Source organism: Mesitornis unicolor, unplaced genomic scaffold, assembly GCF_000695765.1.
Source record: "Mesitornis unicolor isolate BGI_N332 unplaced genomic scaffold, ASM69576v1 scaffold4975, whole genome shotgun sequence".
In the NCBI taxonomy this organism is placed as follows: domain Eukaryota; kingdom Metazoa; phylum Chordata; class Aves; order Mesitornithiformes; family Mesitornithidae; genus Mesitornis; species Mesitornis unicolor.
Window position 1 is genome coordinate 39,691 of NW_010187359.1, and position 21,610 is coordinate 61,300.

At 49.0% G+C, this 21,610-nt stretch overlaps 1 protein-coding gene across 1 annotated transcript in view; it reads left to right on the forward strand.

Annotated features, from left to right (window-relative positions):
• ITGB5 (integrin, beta 5) overlaps positions 1-19,520 on the forward strand; it is a 55,490-nt gene extending 35,970 nt beyond the window's left edge. The window contains exons 10-14 of the mRNA XM_010185410.1: positions 12,711-12,933; positions 13,587-13,690; positions 16,917-17,033; positions 18,215-18,381; positions 18,948-19,520. Of these exons, the coding sequence (XP_010183712.1) occupies positions 12,711-12,933; positions 13,587-13,690; positions 16,917-17,033; positions 18,215-18,381; positions 18,948-19,043 (707 nt within the window). The 3' untranslated portion in view covers positions 19,044-19,520. The remainder of the gene's footprint in view (positions 1-12,710; positions 12,934-13,586; positions 13,691-16,916; positions 17,034-18,214; positions 18,382-18,947) is intronic.
• The last annotated feature ends 2,090 nt before the right edge of the window (positions 19,521-21,610 follow it).

Below are 21,610 nucleotides of genomic sequence, written 5' to 3' on the forward strand. Positions count from 1 at the left end.
AAAAGGGGAAGTGCTATGAGATTTTAGCCTGTACTAAGGCCCAGTGAGGGCCTGTTTGCTTTAGCATAGCCTCAAATTAGAAATCTCACTCCTACTTCTGCAATTTGGTTTTGTCATTCCCCATCTCAGGCATCATAATGGCAAGTAACAGCGCTGTTTGCAGGAGGTCTGGTGGGACAGTGGCTCCGGTGCCAGGTTACTGCCCTGTAGAGCAGTGCATCTCTTTGATGACACCTCTGGTGTCTCCACCTGGGGGTTTCTGGTGGGGTCTGTTACCACACAAATCACTGCACCCATGGACGCATCTTTTGGAAACAGACTTCTTTCCACACGTACTTTCATAGTTGTTATTCATCTACCCAGTGGTAGTACCTGGACAGAGGATGCTGGTGTACATCTGAAGGCTCAAATGTGAGAATAAAGGTGATCCAGCTTTAACATTTTTTTCTTGACTTAATTATCTTCATTCCTAGTGTGTAAGCTTTTACCAGAAGCTGCTGTTAAGGAAGAAATGGGTAGGATTTGATTTATTAATCTCTGAGGTGCAGGTGATGGGTTGAGCATGGTTTGGAGAGGAAGGCGACCTCGCCTGTGCCCACTGCCTGTGCCGGTGCCAAGAGGGGGTGACACTGAGCAAATGTAGCGTGGCCTGCAGCAGAAGGAGGATAGGAAACAGCCTAAACCACATCTGCAATGTTTTCTTTTAAGTCATGCCAAGTCTTGTTATCTTCAAGTTTTTCATTTGGGGATTTTTTAATTTTAGTTTGTGTAAAAAGAAGAAATCTGAGCACTGCCTAGTAAAAAAGGACCTGAAGGGGAGAGACAAAAGGACCATATAAGATGTGGAAGTTAAAAATCATCCTTTTGGCTGTTACTAAGTGCTTGTGCAGCCGCAAGCCACGCAGCTGCGGAGGAGATGTGGCTCATCTCTGGCTTGGCTGCCTCGCAGGTCGCTCCTGTTCCACTCCCCGCGTTTGAGGAGAACAAGGAGCACACATCTACCAGCATGTTTGAGGCTTATTTTGGTGACAGAGGATGTGGAGTCAGCTTGGGTCACTGTGATGCAACCTCACAGCACTGATTGCTTTGTTAGTGGCCCCAGTCATTAGCAGCAGGTGGGGGGTTCCCAGGGGGCCAGGCAGCGGCTGCATGTGCTGTGAGGGCTGCAGGGCATGGGAGGGCAGTTTGGGGTGAGCTGAAGTGCTCTGAGCCAAAACCCTTTTCCATTAGGGTGGCTTATAGGACTGCGAGTGTCTCTATTCCCCACCAAAAAGCAGAGTGGGGGACAGGTTGCTAAAAACCAGATGAGGCTGGGCTAGAAAGCAGAGAGGTATGTAAGCATCATCATGCTGTGCGGGACACAGAGTGCCCATTGCTCCTTCCTAGCAGCCAACAAATGCAGTTTCAGGCATCTTGAGACTCTGTAGCCCAGAAGGATCTTATGGCCAGAATAAGTTGCGAGGAGGTGGCACTGCAGTAGGATCTCTCTTCTAAGATGTGGTCAAGACTCAGTCAGGCTACATGTTTATCCTGGATCTTCCTAAAAACCTTTCTCCTTGCTACATTCCTGTTCGACTTTGGCTTTTATCACCTGCAGAAGCTGCTCAGCCAAAGCCCTGGCTCTGAGATGTCTGCAAACCTGAGAAGAAATGCATAAAACAAAAAATCCCCCTGAATAAGGAGAAAAAAAACCCAACTCTGACTTGCTGTGTCCCATAGCAGGGATGAACTGAGGCCAGAGTGCCCATGCCTGATGTTGCTGCTGGGTGGGCATTCCCTCTGCAGCCTACATCCCCCCTCCGAATGTGAAACATTTTGGCTTCAACCAGAGTAGGCTGCAAACTTTTAATAAGAAACAGATCAAATGGGTCACCTCTGTTGTTCTCTTTCTTTTGGGAGGTTTAACTGCAAAGCTGAGCATGTTCCACTTACTCTCATCACATGGATTAGTGTAAAGAAATGTAAGATTTAGGTCACCTCCGTTTACTCCCATCCTGTGGGTCAGCCTAAAGAAATGTAAGGTCCAGGTCAGCTGGGGCTGACAGGGCTGAGGGCTGTGATGGGGATTTACTGGAAGAGCAGTCAACTGAATTCACCTTCATCCTGCTCGAACCGACGCCTCCATACAAGCTCCCTGCAGATGCTGTTTGGCTGTGTGTCTGTTGTCATTTGTCTGCATGGTGTTTCAGCCTCAAATCAGGAAAAACTCCTCTCTTTTTTTTTTCTTTTTTTTTTTTCTTTCTCCAAAGTATGTTTGTATAAACCAGATCGTCTCTGAAGTCGGTTGTTGACATTTCTGCATTGCTGCTTGACCTCCTGTAGAGTGTGGGGGTTGCCGTGCCTTGCCATTGCAACATTTTGAGGAGGCAAACCATGATTGCTCAAGTGGTGATTTGGAGAACTTTTCCACAGTTGGGGAAGGAACTCTGGAGGAGCCCACTGCTGCTATCATGGCTGGGGTGCTGGCTTTTAGGTCTCACTCCAGCGACAGGAGCTGGTGGCTGAGCCCTGGGTTCATTGCGGGCTGCTTCTCATGGTGCCTTCCTGAAAGGTCAGGTCTGGTCATGCTTGGCCTGGGCACAGTGAGCTCTGAGAGCAACACTTGAAACCTCTCAGCCTTCAATGGGGAATGTCATTGAGACACTCTCAGCTCTTCACACAGTGTGAAGAAGATGTGAAACCACGAGGACGCATATGGGACGCGCTTACCCACTGTGGGCAGGCTGTGGTGCCTCGTGTTTGCATCCTGCTGGGGTGGCACCCTCTGCGATGAAGAGCAGGGACACCTAGCTCTGGGCTCCTGGATAATTTGAAAGCATAAAGAGAAGCTCCCCAAGAGCTGTGTGAGCATTTGCATACCTTTTTAGCAGTATTTGAATTTTCCTTGCAAGGAAAAGTGGTTCCCAAGTATCAACTGTTACTATTTTGGAGGGCCATGAGGGTATAGAGAAGTGGGGGCACTCATGCTGATGATTGATACCTCTCACTGTGTGTTAGTGAACTGCTTGTTAGTTGTAACAGAGAGGCCAGAGAGGATTTTTATTTAAAACTCATCCTCTACCAGTGCAGCCTTTCTGGGTCACACAGGCGGGCTTTGGCTCGGGTGTACGCTTCCTCCTCTTGGCAGCCCTAAATTGAGAGAGACGGGCAGCCTGTAAAGCACTGCCTTGGAAAGGACCCATCCTTCATGCTGTCTTGCTGGCGTCTGTGCAGCCAACCTCCTTCGCTCTTTGCAGGTCTCTCTGCCTTAAGCTACCAAATTCAGCAGCATTTCCCATGTGGTTCATCTCCAGAATGCTCATCTCCAGGAGCTGTGGTTCATAGCCCCAGTGCAGAGAGGGGCTGAGAGCCAGATGGGAGGTGTTTGCATCTCAAATTTGATCTTCATGAAGTCTCTGTTCCCCTGGCACGCAAATCCGTGGTGACCTTTTGGAGGAACATGGCAATGACACAGGGCATGTGTTTCTTCACATCTTCAGTCCTGAGAGGCTTCTGAAACCTCTTTGCCACTTCCCCCCACGGCATCATTTCCACCCTTCCCCAATCTCTCTCTTCTGCTTCCTCTCCAAATTTATTTTTTTCCCTTTAGCCTTGTTTCTGTTCTCTTTCCAGTTTAATCCTGAGACATGTGCTGCTCTCCTCCGAGAGCTCCATCCTGCTCTGTGCCCTATTCAAAAAGCCAAAGATCCTAAGGGGATCAAATGGCCACTGGGCTGGGGCAAACGGCACGGGATGACCCTTGCCTTCTGGCCGTGACCTGCAAAAGCACAGCCAGTGCTTGTAGCTGCAGGGTGTAAAAATGCCTGGTTCCCCCTCTGATAGCTCTGCTAAGGACCTCCGGTGTCGCCCGGCGCAGCTGCTGTTTCAGGTCACCAGTGGCTGCATTTCAGCGCAGGTGGATGGGTCTCAGCCTGAATGCTCTGGGATTAATGTATATGCTCCTCTGGATTTCTTTTACAATAAGTAAATGCAGTATTAGGTATGACACCACCAGGCATTACCGTTACATCATTGCCTGTTAAATATTATGGATTATTTGGGAGTTGGACTCAGTGGTCCTTATGGGTCCCTTCCAACTTGAGATATATTGCAGTTTTTGCGTGGATTTCTCACAGGAACACAAATGATATTTCCATTCGTGTTTCTACTCGGTGCTGTGTTTGTTCCTTATCTTCCTTTGTATTTCTGGCAGCAGATATACCCTGCCTGCCCTGCCTTGCTCATGCCAAGAGTTTGTGTTGGTTGTTCACACTGAAACAGCAACTGAGTAGGACTTTCTTTCCCTGGCGTATTGCCTACTGCTTTGCCAGAGTTTCCATTCCGGGCACGAAAGGGCAAGGCTGCCTTTTCTTACCCCTCCTTTTCCCCTGCCCGCACCCTCATTGCTGTCAAAGTCTTGCAGCTCTCCCCAGATCTGGCAGCAGCTCCTTGGAGGACAAACCCACACAGAGTGCTGCTGTTCCTGCCTCTTTTCACCGGGGTTTCTCCTTGTCCTTGAGCGGACCTTTTGCAAGCCTTAATGCATGCTAATGAGGCATTAAATACCAGGGCAGAATTAAAGAATAAAGAAGTGACGTCTTCCACATCCTTGCAGGAGCCAGGGCTCTGTCTGTGGGTCTCTGCTCTTAAAGTGGCACAGTGTGTGGGTCGCAACCAGAGGTGTCATCTGATGGTGCCTGCAGGTATCCAAACCCTCCTCTCCCACAGCCAAGAGCTCCATATCTCAAAAAGTAGAAAGCTCAAAATTAAAAACAAGATGAACTTTGAAAATGTAGCTCATCACCTATTTACTCCCCAAAGAGAGAAGATGATCTTAGAACGAACTCACTTAAATGCTCTGCCTTTATGGCTGGCATCCCACTGAGTATGATGTTTGCATTTTGTCCTTCTGATGATAGTAACTAACAGAAATAAACATTTCTAAATAAATGCTGTACTGAGGGTTTAGAGGCAGATGAAGGCCTCAAACCAGCAGGTGAGTGAAATTCTGGGTTTCAGCATTCTTGTTGACATGCACTGACAACCTGTGAATTTTGCTCGGTTTGGTTTATAAAACTGAATTTAAATAATGGACCTGAAAAGGAAGTGTAGCACAGGCTGTGGGTTCATTCTTTCTCTCTTTTTTTGGTCTTGTTTTGAATGATATTCTGACTTCTTCCAGCTTCTTTGGGAAGGGAGAAATCCATTCCAAAACCATGGACCTTTGGTGAACCTGCACCAAATTATGTGTTTGCATCCAAACACAGAACTGGGCACGGCTCCCACAGCACTGGATTTTGCAGAGAAAGAATCTCTGCTCCAGAGCCCACTCCTCTTAACAAGATCCAGCTGAAAGGACATTCAGCCTACTTGGGCTTTGGCAAAGTGGGAATTAGCTGGTTTTTCATTTGAAGGATGGACCTGAACCATAGAATTTGGCCCTGGAGTTCAGGCATTTGGGTTCATGTGGCTTTGTTTTGCAGCCAGGTTTTATTTTAAGAACAAATCTGGAGGTTTTTTGGGTGGTAGAAGGTGGTTGGAGCCTGCTCAGGCACCAGAACGGGAGGATGAAGCTCATCTTTCCTGGAGGCACCACACGTCTGTGGAAGGGTTGCAGTGCTATGATTTTTCTCAAGCCCTTTATCTGTATTTCATCTAAGTGCATGCTCACTGTATGTCCCCTCAAGCTTCTAGATCTTCCAGAGCCTTTACAGTGACAAAAGCTGAATGCTAAATGTGGAGTTGTATAAGCAGACCTGGGCAAAGAGATGGGCCGAGAATTATGTGAGTAGAGGTTCCTGGTGTGGCTCCTGGTTCTGGACCCATGGGTGATGGTGGTATCTGGGCAGGGTTGGTAAAGCCAAGTGGAAACCACTCTTTGCCAAGCAGTTTTCTTTGTCAGGCCAAACAGGGATTGCTGTGTTGACTGGGTTTGGGGGGGAAGGGGGAGCAGAGATGTCAGGTGCTTAAGGAGTGATAAAGCCAAGGATGAGCATGTGCCCAGTTTGGTGGGATGGTATTTGGACCCACGACTCAAAGGGAAACGGCAAACCTATTCCGATTGCCCCTACTCAGGATGAAGTGCTGCGTCTCTGGGAGGATCTGGCAGCAGTCCTCGCCCCGTATCACTCCCTGCATCGGTAGCAGAGTCGGCAGCAGGACCTAAAAGCTCCAATTCCCAGCTCTGGGTCTCTGTCCAAAAGGCCACGTGTGGCAGGCTCGGCTGAGGTGCTAACATAAGCAAAAGTCAAGAGATTTGTAGAGTGCTGAGCTTACTTTAAAAAAGAAAAAAAAGAAAAAACGGAAGACTTTATTTTAAGAAATGCAGCTTTAGATCTCCTTCAGGAAATGACTCCTCACTGCCTGTTTTGGCTTTCTGGTGGATCATCAGCCATATCTTGTGATTGCGTTTCAGCTCCCCTTCTGCAGCGGAGAGAAGGAAAATGAGGAAAGTCTGGCCAGGGCTGCCGCAGGAAATCCACCTGCCCCGGATCGCTTTCAGCTGCCTTCATGAGACAGCAGTTTCCAAAGCCCTGTTTTCCCTGCCCAGTTCTCATTTAACCCAGAAGTTCCCAAGTGAGGGAGAAACTAGAGGGCTGAGGGTTTTTTTGTAATGGCAGTGCTGCAACGTGGGGGATGCTGGCAGTAACATGGAGCTGGTGATGGGGCCTGTGGTACCCAAGGCTGAATTAGCAGCTCAAGCGTCTGTTTATTACTTCACCTTTGGTTTCATTGGTCTGCATCTCTGATGCTTTTTTTGATGATTGTTGAGCTCTACCAGCACTAGGATTGAAATAAAGGCTTATTTAAAGCCTTGTTGATTCTTGGCCAAACCTCTATGCTTTGAGATATAAATATCTATTGAAATTAATGCAATGGGAAGATGCAGAGATCCGTAGTGTCTGGTGTAACTAACATACAGAGAAGCACTATTTACTTATTACTAGCCTCTTAGTGTTTGTTTTGTTGTTTCAGTATTGCCTTGTGGATAAATAAGTGTGGGCGTGCTCTCTTCTGATGTTAATGAAGGCACTTGGTGGATGCATTTCTGTTTACACAGAAAACTAATCCCTTGATGTTTGTGTGTCTTTGTTTATATAGTGGCCTCCTTTTCACAAGAAAGTTATGATGCTCCGTAGGCTCCAGGAGTTGGGGATGCTCCTGCCAACCTGCCACCCTTTTTCTCCCTGGTGTGACCTGGGGAATGGATCCTAAGCCCATCCCCAGTGTTTAAAATTTCCTGAGCTCTCCCTGACTTCCTACCAGTGCCGACTATCTGGCAGCAGGACGGCCGTGAACTGCGGCTGTGCCGCGGGAAGGCTGCCTCGCCTTGCCTGGCCTCTTGATGTGCAGCGCCGGCTGCTTTGAGTCATGGAAAGTGATTAGTGGCGAAGTTGATGATTTATTTGCCTAAGGAGGCACTGTGTCTTACCATAGCCCTTTCTCAAGCGGAAAGGTCTACGTTTTCCAAGCGTTTAAAGCCTCTTTCACTGCCTTTCCTCCTCCCACTCAAAATGTGCCTGTCACAGAGCCTCTCCTGCAGACATAAAGCGCTTTTGCTGAGAGATTGGCTGGCCTGGTGCAAAGCTGATGCTCAAGCAATGCCCTGCGTTGGTAGGATTTGACTTCTCTTGTAAGCAAATGTTTTCGGTGCCTTCACCCCTAGGGGGTACAAACAATGTGTGGCTTCTGCGCCTGGGCTGTCCGGGTGACGAGCACAGCAGCCAGGGCTCGTTAAAGGGAAAGCACCGGGGAATCTGGAAATTGCTTGCCATAACTCATTTCTCTTAATTGGTTTTCCTGTGGGGTTTTTGTGGGTTTTTTTCAAACTAGTTGTTCAAGTAACCAGAAATGACAAAGGCATAGCATTTTGAAGGTTCTGCCCGAAAGCCTTGGATGTGAGCAAAAAGGCACAAAAATAAGTGACTTGATTTAATGCGAACAAAATGCAGCATGACCTTTCCTTTCCTGAGTGCTCCGAAACCTAGAAGCTGGCTTAAAAATCATGAGGATTATTTTTTTCTTGTATGGTAGGCCCATAAGTTTGGTTTTCTAGAAGGTGGGATAGAAAGAGGTGTTGAAGGGTCTTCTTTCCAAGCCCTTTCTCCACCCCCGTAAAAGCTGGGATAATTTTTTATTTCTCTCAAAAGCAAGCTAGTATTTTCGCATAATTTTGTAATCTCCAGAAATAAGGGGCTTTAGAAAAAACACTTTATATCAAAAGACCTAGCAACAGGGCTTTTAGTGCATTGAGTTTCAGACCTCTTGGTGCAGCAGTGGTCAGTGAAACTCCTAAAAAGCAAACTGGGTTATCACTGAGGGCAGACGACCTCTCCTGCCAAATGCAACCGCGGGGGGGGGGGTCCCACTTTGCAGCCTGCTATCAGGAAACCTGGGATGAAATCCGGGTCAGAGGCTGGGAGTTTCTGCCAGAAGCTTCTACCCTGATTCCTGACCCCTCTTGGGGACCAGAGCCATAGCACACAGTGCTGGCATCAAGCTGCCAGGCTGGGCTTGCACGGTGCTGGGGTGAGGGCAGATGGGATTTTGTTTTTGGCTGTCATTGTGGCGGGCATCTGAGGGGGAGAGGCAGAGGCAGCTGGGGTGAAACGAGGACGGTTGGATGTCCTGCCAAAAGCTGCCTGAGTGACAGCGAGATGTGCAGCCCAGCCAGAGCATGACAGTGCGATGGGGATGTATTTGGGGGAGCGGAGAGAGATGGACAGACCAGCTGGGCTGCAGGTCTTGGTCCACCTTGGTGGCCTCCTTGGGAAGAGGGTGCCTCCAAGCAGCGGTGCACCACATGGCTCCTGCCCTGCTGGAGCCTAGACTAGTCCAGACCTAGTCTGGGGACTGCTCTTCCCCTGTGGAAGCTTTGCTTTCCTCTGCTACACCTTCCCAGCATGTTTCTGCAGCCTCCCTGACACGTGTTTTGTGTTATCCCCTCCAACGTGCAAGAGCTGGCCAGAAAGTATGTTATCAAATTCAGAGGGAGCATTTAATTTCCCAGTTAGATCTAGATCTTTTAAACATCAGACATTGTCTCATTTCAAGGATGGGATCAGAAGAAAACATCTCTTGTTATGTTTGGAGAATATAATTAATGTCTTTTGGCTTCACAAACCAGCTTTAGCAGAGAACATGCAAACTCAAAGGGTTCAAGGGAGTTAAAATTCGCGGTAATGTCCCACACCGTGAGACTTCTGCTGGTGCAAAGGTGTCTTGAAACACACCCTCCTTGAGGGCACATTTTAATCTTGGAAATTAAACTGGGAAGTGAAACCACTGTCTGTCATCAGTGTAGTGGTGGAAGGCTTCCCGCAGACATGGCCTAACATGCCACAGAGACTGCTCAACCACATCAGCTCTGTGTGTGACCACAGGATAGCTGAGACTGGAAATGTGCAGCACATTTTGCTGCGAAATACAAGTACCAGGTAGCACTCCACGTGCTGCAAACCTGAGCTCTGGGTCACCGTCCCCGAAAGACTCGCTGTGACCAGTATGCCACGTTGCCTTAGGGCTCCTCTCATTTTGGGTCCTGAGCAAGAGGACAGGGTGGATTCCCATCTCTGGTGCTCCAGGAGGACGTTGAGAAGAGGGCCAACTCTTGTCATGCCCGTATGAGAAATAAATGTACCCCACTCACCCATGTTTCTCCAGTCTTCAAGCTGTGTGGAAGATAGATGGAGAGCATGAGAAGTGGAGCTCATGGTGCTTGCAGGAGTCGCCACTCTTTCAAGCTGATGCAGGCAGTAAAGGTTGTAACGTCTTTGCCGTTAAAGGTCAACATGGAAATTCCCACTCTTGGCATATTCCCCATGATGAGTTTTAGCCAGTGACTTACTACACACGGAGCCAGTGTGGCCGAGGCAGAAAACACATTTCAACATGTTTTTCAATTTCAAGCTCACACCCTACACTTAGTCACCTTCATGTAGAAGGGCTTTTTCTCCATCCCCTTCAGTAAACCAAACTGTTTGCTTTAGGATGCTGTTTTGTAAATTTTCCAATTGCAGTGGTTTAATAGGATGCATTGTTTGGAAAAGGCTGTTTCCCTTCCCTGGGGCAGCTCTTTCAGGCTCCATCCTGGCCTGCCAGGGGCTGGAAGGGATGTGCAGGCTTTCTAGCCTCCACATGCATTGCCATGGAGGCACCAAACTTGCTGTGTGCAAGAACCTGATTGCCTGAATTAATTGTAAATAAAATCACTTGTGAAGAGGAGGGTGCAGGGGTCCCGAGCAGCAGCAGCAGTGCAAATGTAGCTGTGTCCTATGGACTAAAACCAGAGCTTTGTAGGGAAGAGGCAAACCAAAGCTGCCTGTGTGCGTGTGTCTGGGGAAAGGACAAGGCTGTCGTCGTGAAGGCAAACAGAGCGAGGGATTTTTAATCTCCATCAGATGTAGGCAGGAAAGGAGGTCACCTCTAGAGAGCTTGTAAACATAACCTCCTCTGTCTAGTAATGTTTGAGTTTGCAGGCTGGATCCAAAGCAAACGGTGGGAGTGCAAAAGAGCCTGTAGGAGGGCAGCTTGTGATGTGCTGGGACATACAAGATGCCTCGCAAAACAGAAGGTGTTCCCGTGACTTTTGGCAAAGGGTATAGCCTGACAATCCACAGCCTCTCTGGTAACCTTGTAGCGATGGGAGAGGCAGGGAGATCAGCAGTTTTGTGCCAATGAAAGGAGTGTGTATATAATTTATCTTGTCTGAGGCACTCAAGGCTGGTACCAGTGGGAAAGCTGAACTGTAATTAGGTTGCTGATGAGCCTCATACACAAACCCTTCAGCTCTATAAACCATGCCTTCAAAGGCATCCCTTCTCCTAGGGACTGACCAAGGAGGAATTTTAGCAGTACTTCCAGCAGGCTGATGGATGCCTTTCTGAAACCAGATACTTGGCAGCCAGCCACTCTTCTTACCGGCACTGAAAGCCTTGAAGCCTGTTGGCTTTCTCAGCCCATCGCTAAACCCATAGCTGCAAGGGGATGCTTCAGTAGAGGAGTGCCCTGATGGGATCAATTTCTTCATCCATCTCTGCTGTGAGCTGCCCTGAGCTACTCCCTGGGACAGGTTCAGCTGGTTCCAGCAACCTTCATGGTACTGGCTGGGATGTAGAGGTCTCGTTTTGACACAAGAGATGGTACTTGTTGATTTAATTTGTTTATAAGGAGTTTTAAGGTTTTGGGTTTTGTAAGAGTTTTGTAACCTGCTGGGCTTTTTGCTACTAAACGCTGGTTTCAAAACCAGAAAGGAAGCACTGTTCCACTCCCATCTTCATCTCTCATGGTATAGACAGAGAAAGAAGAAATTAATTCATACAAAACACCAGCCAGCCCAGGAAACATGGCAGCCCTTTCAGGAGCACCCTCTTTTACACCATTTTGGGGGCCCATCAGTAATACCGGTCTCCAGAGCTCAGGGTCCACAGTGGGCAGAGCAGCATGGAGGACGAGAAAACTTCTTGCTGAGTGGTGTGGCCTGGAGAAGGTTAGGCTTTAAGCGTGGCTTGGGCCCTCCATTTACCGGCACAGTGGCTCTGCTAGCAAAATCCAATGCTATAGCAAGACTGAGCAGAAAACTGCCCACAGCCTGGCTATGCTGCCTCCTGTCCAGCTCATGTGCCGAGCAGCCAGGCTGCATCAACTCTGCCACATCTTCTGGTGCCCCAAAGTATTTGTCTGCCCAGTGCCATGCCTCTGAGACAGACACATCAGGTTTGAGATGCAGCATTTTGAACAAAGCTGCTGCCAGAGACTCCTTATCAGCCTGAATATTTTTGCTACTCCAGTAGCAGCGGAAATCGTGGTAATACACTGCACACAATCCTCCTCGCTGAGCCAGAGCCTTCAGGTGGGCATGCAAGTGGAGCTGAGTGATGCTTAGGAAGTGCTGGAGACTGAGCAGCAGAGATGCTGCTCGTCTGCTGTGGAAGTGGGAGGTGTAGAGCTCTGCAAAGCCCAGGTACACAGTGTTGGGCACGGGGGGGGCAGGAATAGGGGATATTCACTCTGCAGGTGAGACAGGCTCGTGGCAGCATGCTGCCAACTCGGGTGTTAATGTTTGCTTGGTGGTGTCAAACACTGAATGGGGGTGAACCAGGAGGGTGCAAAAGGCCACACTGAAAAGAGGGGGATACTTGGGAATCCTCATCTAGATAGAGAAGAGTAAGAGGGTAACAAGCTTCACACCTGGCTGGAGCATGCAGTCTCTACCAGCTAATCCCGTTTGGGCTCTGCAATAGTAGGGGGTTGTGTGTGGACTCGCTCATTTTGCTGCCCTCCACCTGCAGAAGGATGACAGCGCTACACTGAGTAGGAGTCCTAGGGGGATTTGGGGTGCAAGTTGCCTCCTCCAGCTGTGGGCTGTGTCTGCTTGAAGGGAGCTGCTCTGTTCTTCCTGTGGTCACCATCAGAGCTGGTGCCTCCCAAGGACAGTTTGTCCCCCTGTCCTGGCCACCAGGTCCCACCTGGGAAGGGAGAGGTGCCCATTTTTCTTGAGCCACTATAGAGGGAAGCTGGAGAAGCTGCAAGTACATATTTTTTGCTCCTAAATGTAGATAATAATTTGATATCTAGATATTTCCCATTGCCATCTGTTTGTTATTCTGCCAAGTAAGGTCTCTCTGTCAGCTTCTCCTGCTGGACTGCTGGTCCCTCCTGTGCAGGGACATCTGCAGCGCCTGATGCCAGCTAAGGATCCTGCTGACATCTCCCTCTGCTCTCACCTTCAGGCCACGGAGAGTGTCACTGTGGGGAGTGCAAGTGCCACGCCGGTTACATTGGGGACAACTGTAACTGCTCCACTGAGATGGACAGCTGTGTTTCCAGTGACGGGCAGATGTGCAGTGGCCGAGGCAACTGCGTCTGTGGGAAGTGTCAGTGCACTGAGCCAGGGGCTTTCGGAGAGACATGTGAGAAGTGCCCCACCTGCCCAGGCATCTGTAGCACTAAAAGGTACTCATGGAGTGGGGGGGTTCAGGAGGGACTTTTCGCTGGTGAGAATGGCACCTCTTTTGTTCCTGGGAGGCTTTTCAGCTAAGAAATTACTCCTGCTTTATTAAACAGAGGTGATTAGCCCCAGGCAAGCCTGCTGGAGCCCATGCTAAGCAACCTGAGAGTATCCTTGTGGAGGTTCACATCCCCATTCATTTCCAGTGCTGTCTTGCTCTGTAGGAAAGGCTGGCAACCCCAGTTTTGCTGCATCCTGAGATGCACGTGTCTGGACCCAGAGTTGGAAGCTGCAGAGGAGGGGAGGATGGAGATGACTGCCTGCCTCGCAGTGACAGAGGTGCCTTGGGCATCAGCATCGGACTGGTGCAGAGCAGCAATGCTGTCTGCCTCGGTCTCAGGCAGGATGGATTTTGCTGTAGCTGATGGGCAAACAGGCCCCAGACCTACCAGCTGTTTTGCACCTTCACTGAATCCACCCCTAGAATAAGTCCATCCTTGAGATGGAGATGCTTGGCCCTGAAGTTTCTCCTTCCTTCTAGTGCAGATGTGCAGCCTCCAAACCAATACCCAGGGAGTCCCTTTTCAAGGCGGGCATCTCTGTATTCATACAGTTTCTGGCGGGTGCCTAATGTTCCCCGTTGTGTGTCTTTCTGCAGGGACTGCATTGAATGCAAGCTGTTTAACTCAGGAAGACTGGCTGATAACCAAACCTGCCAAAAGCACTGCAAGGATGAGATCATCACCACTGTGGATGTTCTTGGTAAGTAGGCAGCAGCAGGACTGCAGACGGTGCAAGCCATCGACTGCAGCACTGAACTCCTCTTAACAAGATACATCCGTAAAGAAAACCTCAGGGAAAACCTGGTATTTAGAAATGTATGTGTGCATGTAGTATGTATGTGTGCGTATGGAGTATGTGTGACCTCCTCTCCTGGCTGTAATCTATATTGAAGTAAAAAACCCTTTGATTTTAAATAACATCTTAAAATCAAGATGTGTGAGGACCACTACTTCCAGTACAAGGAGGAAAGAGAGTGGGATCAGATTGGATGAGGCAGAAGATTAGATGAGCCACGAGAGAGTGAAAAAGGAAAAAGTATCACCCAAAAAAAGGCATTCTCTAATCTTTTGAGAGTTCATCTTTGAAGAAGTGAGCTTGTAAGACACAGCAGTGCTGTTCTGGAGATTATGAATTCTGCTGTGTTGGAACTGACTGCTAAAAGCTCTCCCAGTGAGCTCTTCTCCTGTCCTTTGTGTCGTCTTCTAGAGGTTGCCCCACACCTGCATCCCTCAGCAGATTACTTTCTCCCCCTTCTTTTCAAGCTCCACTCTGGGAGTCCCTGGTTGCTATTTGTGGGGTTAGAAGAGACCCAATCTGTGACAGCTTTAATCACAATCCTGACCCTTGCCTTAGCAATACTCCTTGGAGGGAGAGATGGAGATCAAGCGGAAATAAATTGCATTCCACATCTGACATTTCCTCCTCCTCTTCCCATGGTTTATAGAGGTAGGAGTGCTCTACCTTGCTCGCCCTTTCTCTCCCTTCCTCCCAAGGCAATGATTTTCCCATTGACTCCTCTCATATCCAGTGTCTAGCTTTTAAATTATGACCATCAGGGTTTCCTACCTTTCCCTTTGCAAGATTTGCTCTTGTTTTCTCCATCCTCCCTGCTATTTACCGGGGAGTACACCTACGCCTGCACACTGCAAGAGGTTACAAGCCACTTCCAAACCACACGAAGCTCCTTACTGAAGCTGGCCTGAGTTTCTTAGAAGCCAGCACATTTTGGGGATTAAAGCTGAACTCTTCTGCCTGGGTGTTGCACGATGCCAAAGCCAGCTTTTATGCTGACTGCACCCTGGGAGGTGACGTTGGGCTGTGGTTTGCCAACCTTCCACGTGGCTTTCTGAGAAAAACACAGCCAAACTTCTGTTTTAAACATTTTGGGGAATTAGGCTTATTCTTCTGTTGAACTAATGCAGTGAGACTGTGGGTGGTGCTGGGGGCCCTGCTGCTTGGAGAGCTGGGCTACTAGAGAAAGGGGTAAACCAAAATATTCCTAGAGAAAGGGCCTGGGGACTCTGGACTTCTTCACAGGCAGACTCAGCCAAATCCTGGTGTTCAAGTGCTTTTGTGTTATGTAGCACCTGTTAAAAGTCCCTGCTGAGAGGCCGAACACTGATATTTGTCATGGAAGACATAGGCCTGCATTGTCCTGGCAGTGGAGGATGGGACTTCCTTAAATATCAAGTTGCAATGAGCACACCCTGGAAGAGCCCACGTGCCTTTTGGCTCTGGGTATGAAGCAGCCAGTGCTTCAAAGCTTTGCAGAGCAGAGGCATCTATCATTGAACTGATGAGCCAGAATGATGCCTTTAGGGAAGTTAATATGACTTGTGTTGGATTCTGCAGGATTGCCCTCGCTTCTGCGATTTACATTTCCATTCCTGATAGTGCCAGAGAGGAGCTTTCAACGTGAGAGGAGCATGACAGGTCCAGTGCTGAGCTGAACTTGCCGACAGCACACATCAGTGGACCTGAAAGCTCGATGCGGTCATCACACCTCTCTCAGTGGATGTGTGATCTCTGAAACCTAGTGAGGACCAACAGAGGTCATTATTATCAAGACTTTAATCACAGACTCTTTTAGCAGAATAGTGGTGCCAGAATGGCATTGAAAGGAGCTGGTCCTGGAAGAACTCAGATTTGCTGCTCAACTCAGAAGGGCATTGGTCAAGAACCATGGAAGTTTTATCAGTATTGATCTAATTAGTACTTTGTTTTGTAATGATCAGCACCTCTGCAGCCCTGTCTTTGATACTACTGCATAGTGTAGAGCAGGTTCTTCTGTCCGGAGATAGGAGTAGCTGAGGTTTGCCCACACCAGGGACCCTGTCAGGACTCACCAGAGTGGCAGCTGCAGCTGGGCTCAGAGATGTTGACACAGAGGGTATTGATGCCTCGACTGCAAGCAGGTCAAAGGCATTGAAAGGAAAGATAAACAGACAGGAGAGAGATAAGGGGCTGGGATTGATGGTCATTAATGCGATCATTTTTCAACATGACAGATGGGCACAGATATGAGTGAAGAGGAGAGCTGCGGGAAGTGTTGTCCAGGTGCCTAAGCCAAGGTCATGTCTTTGTCAGCCAATAGCACCGGGTGCCCAAAAATCCCTTCCTCTCCCTCAAAACTCTCAGCCTGTGCAGGGCTACAGAGATGTGCTCCTGTAGAGCTACCTGGCATGGCCAGAGATGTTGCCACATCTCCCCCCAGGCATTGTCCCTGCAGTGGGGACACCCCACAAGCTGTGGCTGTGCAGGGCAGCGGCTCTGCTGAAATCATGCCTGAAGCTAGAGCTGCAAACCTCAGATGATGGCTTTGCTGAAACTTTGTAATGGCTTTTGTGAAGCAGCTTTCCTCTGGAAGCATCTTATAATGATCAGAGCAGCACCAGGCTCTGCCAGATGCTGTGGAGTGTTAAACAGGCAAACAAAGAGCATCCATATGGCCATGGGAATCAAAGAGTCGCATTTCTCGCAAATCCCCCTTCTCTGCATCCTCCCCTCCAGCCAGCTTCTCCCTTCCCCCTCCCTGCCTCCCCCTCTCCCCATTTTCCTTCTATCTCACCCTTTAAAAACAAACCTCTCAACCGTTTCCGGAGCTGGAGCCATTCGGCACAGCTGGAGCACACGCCAGCCATGGACTGCTGCTGCTGACAGCCCTGGCCGTGTCCTCACAAGCTGAGTCTCTGCCCCCTCGCTCTCTATTCAGCTTCCACTCCTCAAGAAATGAAGAAAATTAAGAAGAAATGGTATTTAATGCCAAAGCCTACATGTGAAGGAAGATCTTGCGTGTGTGTCTTAGCTTAATAAGAAAAGAGTGTTGGAAGAAGTCAAGGTACAAGAGTTCTGCAGTCTTTAGGTTTTTTTTTTTTAATATAAAATAAACCAAAATAAAACTCTGTGATTCTGCCTCTTGTTCCAGAAACGGATGACCCGAACGCAATCCTCTGTGCCTACCCAGTGAACAACTGCGTCATGAAGTTCACCTACTCGGAGCTTGCCAGTGGCAAATCCAACCTCACCGTCCTCAAAGAGCCAGGTTGGCCCTCCCTTGGGTTTCTTTCTCATAGCACAGGCTACCTCGGAAGAGGTGATGGGCTGCTGGAGAGCCTAGTGGGTTGCAGAAAGCCTGGTTTCACTGGCTGCTTGAAAGCATGTGCAAGCAGATGAACTGGGATGATTTTAGGAAAACAGAGTGTTTTACAGTGCTGAAACCCAGCTCCAGATGATCGCAATTCAGTAAAATAGGACTCTGGGAGTGAATTGTGCACCAGAGTTACCAGCATTGCTAGCAGACAGCTGAAGGGCTTGGTGTCAGCTTGGGAGGCTGAAGTTAAACCCAGCCTATTTACATAGCAAAAAAATGCAAAGTACTGACGTGAAGATACAGACACTGGGAGCAGAAAAATCAGAAGGGGACACCTGTTGCTGCTGGTGTTCAAGTCAGAACATTAAGAAAGCCCCACACCACCTGGGTTTCTGCACTGCCGAAGAGCTGGCTCTGGCCCAAGCAGTATGAGAGCTGCGTGTCCCTGCTCCCCTCTCTGGGGCTGCCACAGACCGATGTGCTTCCCAGTATTATTTTAAACATGTGCAGTGCAGTTTCTCAAAGAAAACCACATGTGGTGTTGCAGGATGAGCTCGTGAGCACCCAGCAGTAGCTTCTCATGATCCACTCTGCTCCTTTGAGGCACAGGCCAGTATGGGAAAGACTGAGAGACCATGTATTTTATTTTATTTGTGCAGCAGCTTGCACTTAATTGAAAGACCAGCTGATTAGCTGACAGTTAATGTACTTATTTAAAGTGCCTAGTGATCACCTGCCTCCATGGGGGCTAGAAGCTGAGCTGGTTTTTGCCAGAGGCACCTTAACCCTCTGTGTCCCACATGGGTCACCCGGCATTAAAACCAGGTGGCACTGCAGCACTGCTCTACTTTCCGAAGTGCTGTGTGACATCCCAACCTCAGTGATGTCCATGAGCTACTTTGTAGAGTAGAGCTGTGCCTTTGGCTTGCCTCCAGCCAGGAATTTATTTAATGAAAAACAAAAAATCCCTTTGGTTTCAGAAAGAGCTGTTGCTTTTTTAATTTTAGTCATTGCCGCTGGTGCTTCCCTGAGGTCACTTGCTCAGTGGCTGCGGTCCAGGTTGTTACATCCTAGTATTCTGATCTGGGATACACTTACATCAGAGCTAATTACCTTCTCCCCCTCGCTACCAGCGTGCAGCTCAGCCCCCAGCACCATGACCATCGTGTTGGCGGTGATCGGCAGCGTGGTGCTGATCGGCATCATCCTGCTGGGGCTCTGGAAGCTGCTCGTCACCATTCACGACCGACGGGAGTTCGACCGGTTCCAGAGTGAACGCTCCCGGGCCAGATATGAAATGGTGAGACCCGAGGTGGGGGTGCTGCTCGGGTACAGGGGGGTTGTCAGGATGTGCCTGCAGCAAAGAGCTCTGCAGTGATGGAGATGGGGGCCAAGCATGAGGGATACCTTGCAGCAAGACTTCAGGGACCAGCATGTTGCACTGCCCTTCCCTTTAGCAATTTATAAATATTCTACAAAATTATGCCCAGCCTTTGGTTTCACTCAGCATTTCCCAGCAGTGCTGGAGGGCTGAAGGAGGTAGGGGAGTGGAGATGACCAAATTCCAGCTGTGGCAGCAGCCAGGTTGGTCAGGTCTATGAGGAATCCCTTCTGAGAGGCTTTAGGCTTTTTGCCCAGCATTTGAGGGCATCGCCTGTGCCTGCAGACAGGACTGGAGGTGGGTCTGATGGACCAACTGTGGAGAAACAACACTGCATTTAGATCTGAATGCACATTTCAGCCAAAGCCAAATGCAGCACTATTTCCAAATTAATTGGCACAGGAAGGGGGGATTATACACATTTTTGCTGTAACATGGATTCTGTTCCTCACCTTTGTTCTTTTTGTCTGTTCATTTGTCCAAAGGCATCCAATCCTCTCTACCGAAAGCCTATTTCCACGCATAACGTAGAGTTCACATTCAACAAGCTCAACAGGTCTTACAACGGTACAGTTGACTGATGGGGTCGTGGCAATTGGGACTGCTGAGGACAATTGCTTGACTGTATGTGCTGCTTCCCCACTTGAAGATGGGATCCTCTTCAGGGACGAGAATCCCTTACGACAGGACTGGTCGGTGACCAGAGCCTGTTATTTGCACAGTAAGGAGAAAAGTCTGGTTCATTCTGGAGGCACAGACACAAAGATAGGCTCCCCGCCTGCGCTGATGGACTCGGAGCCATACCCCAGCTTTCTGGATATATTAAACCTGCCAACTAAGTCAACCAAGTGCCATATTGCAGCTTTAGACATATCCCATTAGAAAGAGTGACTAGGTCAAAATCAAGGGAACCCATGCAATTGCAAGTTGTTAGGGGGGAATTAGCTTAAAAAGAAGAGGGTGTTGGAAGCATTTGTGTAAGAAATTAGGATACAAGAGTTCTGCAGTCTTTAGGATTTTTTTTATATAAAAACCAAAATAAAACTATTGTGCATATATGATGCTGTGAGTAGAGTTCATTGTATCCTTGCTGAGCCTCCCCCCAACAGACTGACCTGGGACCTGCTCCACAAGTGCAAGTGGTGCTGCCTGACTGATTTATTAATAGAGCCTTATCGGTCAAAGTGTGGCTATAAAAATAGGAGCTGGAGCCGCAGCAACTGCTGCAGAAGGTTTGTTGATTTAATACCCTGATGTTGACCTAGGGCAGGTTGTGCCACAGGGAGCTCCTGCTCCATGCCAGCAGTGTTAAACAGACGGGAGACTGGGGGGAGCCCGAGGGAAATGGGAGATTTGGCTGAGGAAACTAAATTGAACACCCATCCGTTGGAGTGGGCAAGTGGGTGTCTGGCCTGGGTGCCTGCAGGAGGGCAGCTGGCAGCACACAGCAGCTTACCCAGACCTCTAACTTCTTACCAGAAGCCGAAAGCTGTGGGGTCCAGCAGAGCCCAGCTGGGAAAGCAGTGGAGCCCTGAGCTTTTGGCTGGAGCAGGAGCAGGATAGCACCGAGCTGGACAGAACCCAGTGCTGTTGCTTCACAAATATGCATTTTGGTTTGGTTTTGGGTTTGTTGGTTTTTCACCCTCCCCCCCCACCCCAAACTGCTCCCCCAGCTCCACATCTTTTCCTCTGGAGCTGGGGTTTGGGTTACCCTGGCAGCTGCAGCTTTAGCCCTGCACAGGGTGCAGCGGGACTCAGAAGAGAGAAGCCAGAGCAATTGGTACTGCCTGCTTTTTTTTTTTTCTTCCCCTCCTTTTTTTCTTGTCTCTTCGCCCTGAACAGATCATGCAATAGTCGGCTGAAGGAAGCTTGCCAGGGAAAAGCAAAAACAAATGGTGTTCATTGTTTTGACTTGCTCTTCTCCTTGGGAAAGGGCCATGGGCCCATCCTTCCGGATTTTTTTTTATTTGTTTTTGCCTCTATAAACAGAAGCTCTTACTAGTTCAGTATAAACAGCTCTCCTTCAAGAACTTTATGGTCCCCCCTCCTCCTGCCAGCAGCACCGAAGAAATGCAGCAGACCACATTAAAAAAAAAAACTTGAAACAGGGATTTCTAGGAGTGCAGCAAGTGGCACATTGGCGGCATCAACACTGATCAGGTGGGGTAAAAAAACCCCAAAATCTCAAATAAATTAAATCAGTGCCCTGTCTTCCCATGAAATCTGCCCTAGCAGGGGAGGAGGGTGCAGGCATCCTGAAAGCAAGTGGAAGGGCAGGCTCTGGCTAAATGCTGGCACTGCCTTGGTGTAACTCACCCGTGTGTGGGCAGGGGGTTGCCATGAGCGGTAGGACAGACCTGAGCCCTGCAGAGGGGCAGCTTTTTTCGAGCTCCACAATGCTGAAGCTCAGGCTAAAGTTTGCAGGCTGAGATGTTGTGTATTTATTCCCTGTGACTAACGCTGCTGCCTGGGAGAGAGCATCCATGGGGCAAAGTCAGTTTTTGTGACCATCCCACTGCCTAGCGCCACACTGGCAAGAGAGATTGCATCATTGTCACAAAGGAAAAAAATAGAAAACCGTTGAAAAATAATGATCACAAGCAGACAGAGCAAGTTTTAGCTTGGTTCGTGTGATTGCCTCATGCAAACTGTACTGCCCCAGGCATGGAAAGGGGGAGCAGGAAGGAAAGTGGAGGGAAAGGAAGGACAGAAACATTTTAAACCAGCTTTGCCACCCAAAGCAGCAAACACTGTTAACACAGCTCTGCTGCAATTAATTTGCAAAGGACCCAGCAGTTTAAAAACAAAACCAACCCCTTTGCTATCTTCCTTTGCACTCAAAAAAGAAAGGCACAGGTAATTCCGCCCCCACCCCTGCCACCCTTTCCCTTGCAGATTACCATTGCACTGTGGCATTTCTCAGCACAACTGGGTCAGTGCTGAGAGATCGGACAATTAATGTAGCCATAGGGAGCTGAGGCTTGCCTCACCACTGAGGGGTGGTTTGTGTAGGGAGAGAGCAAGGGCCTGGGGACAGGACTGCAAGTGCCTTCCTGCCCCTGCACAGGGACACATGGCTGGAAAACAAACTGATCTGTAGAGCAGCTAAGGAGAAGTGTGGGGATGGGGTAGGAGAGGTAAGGGGGGA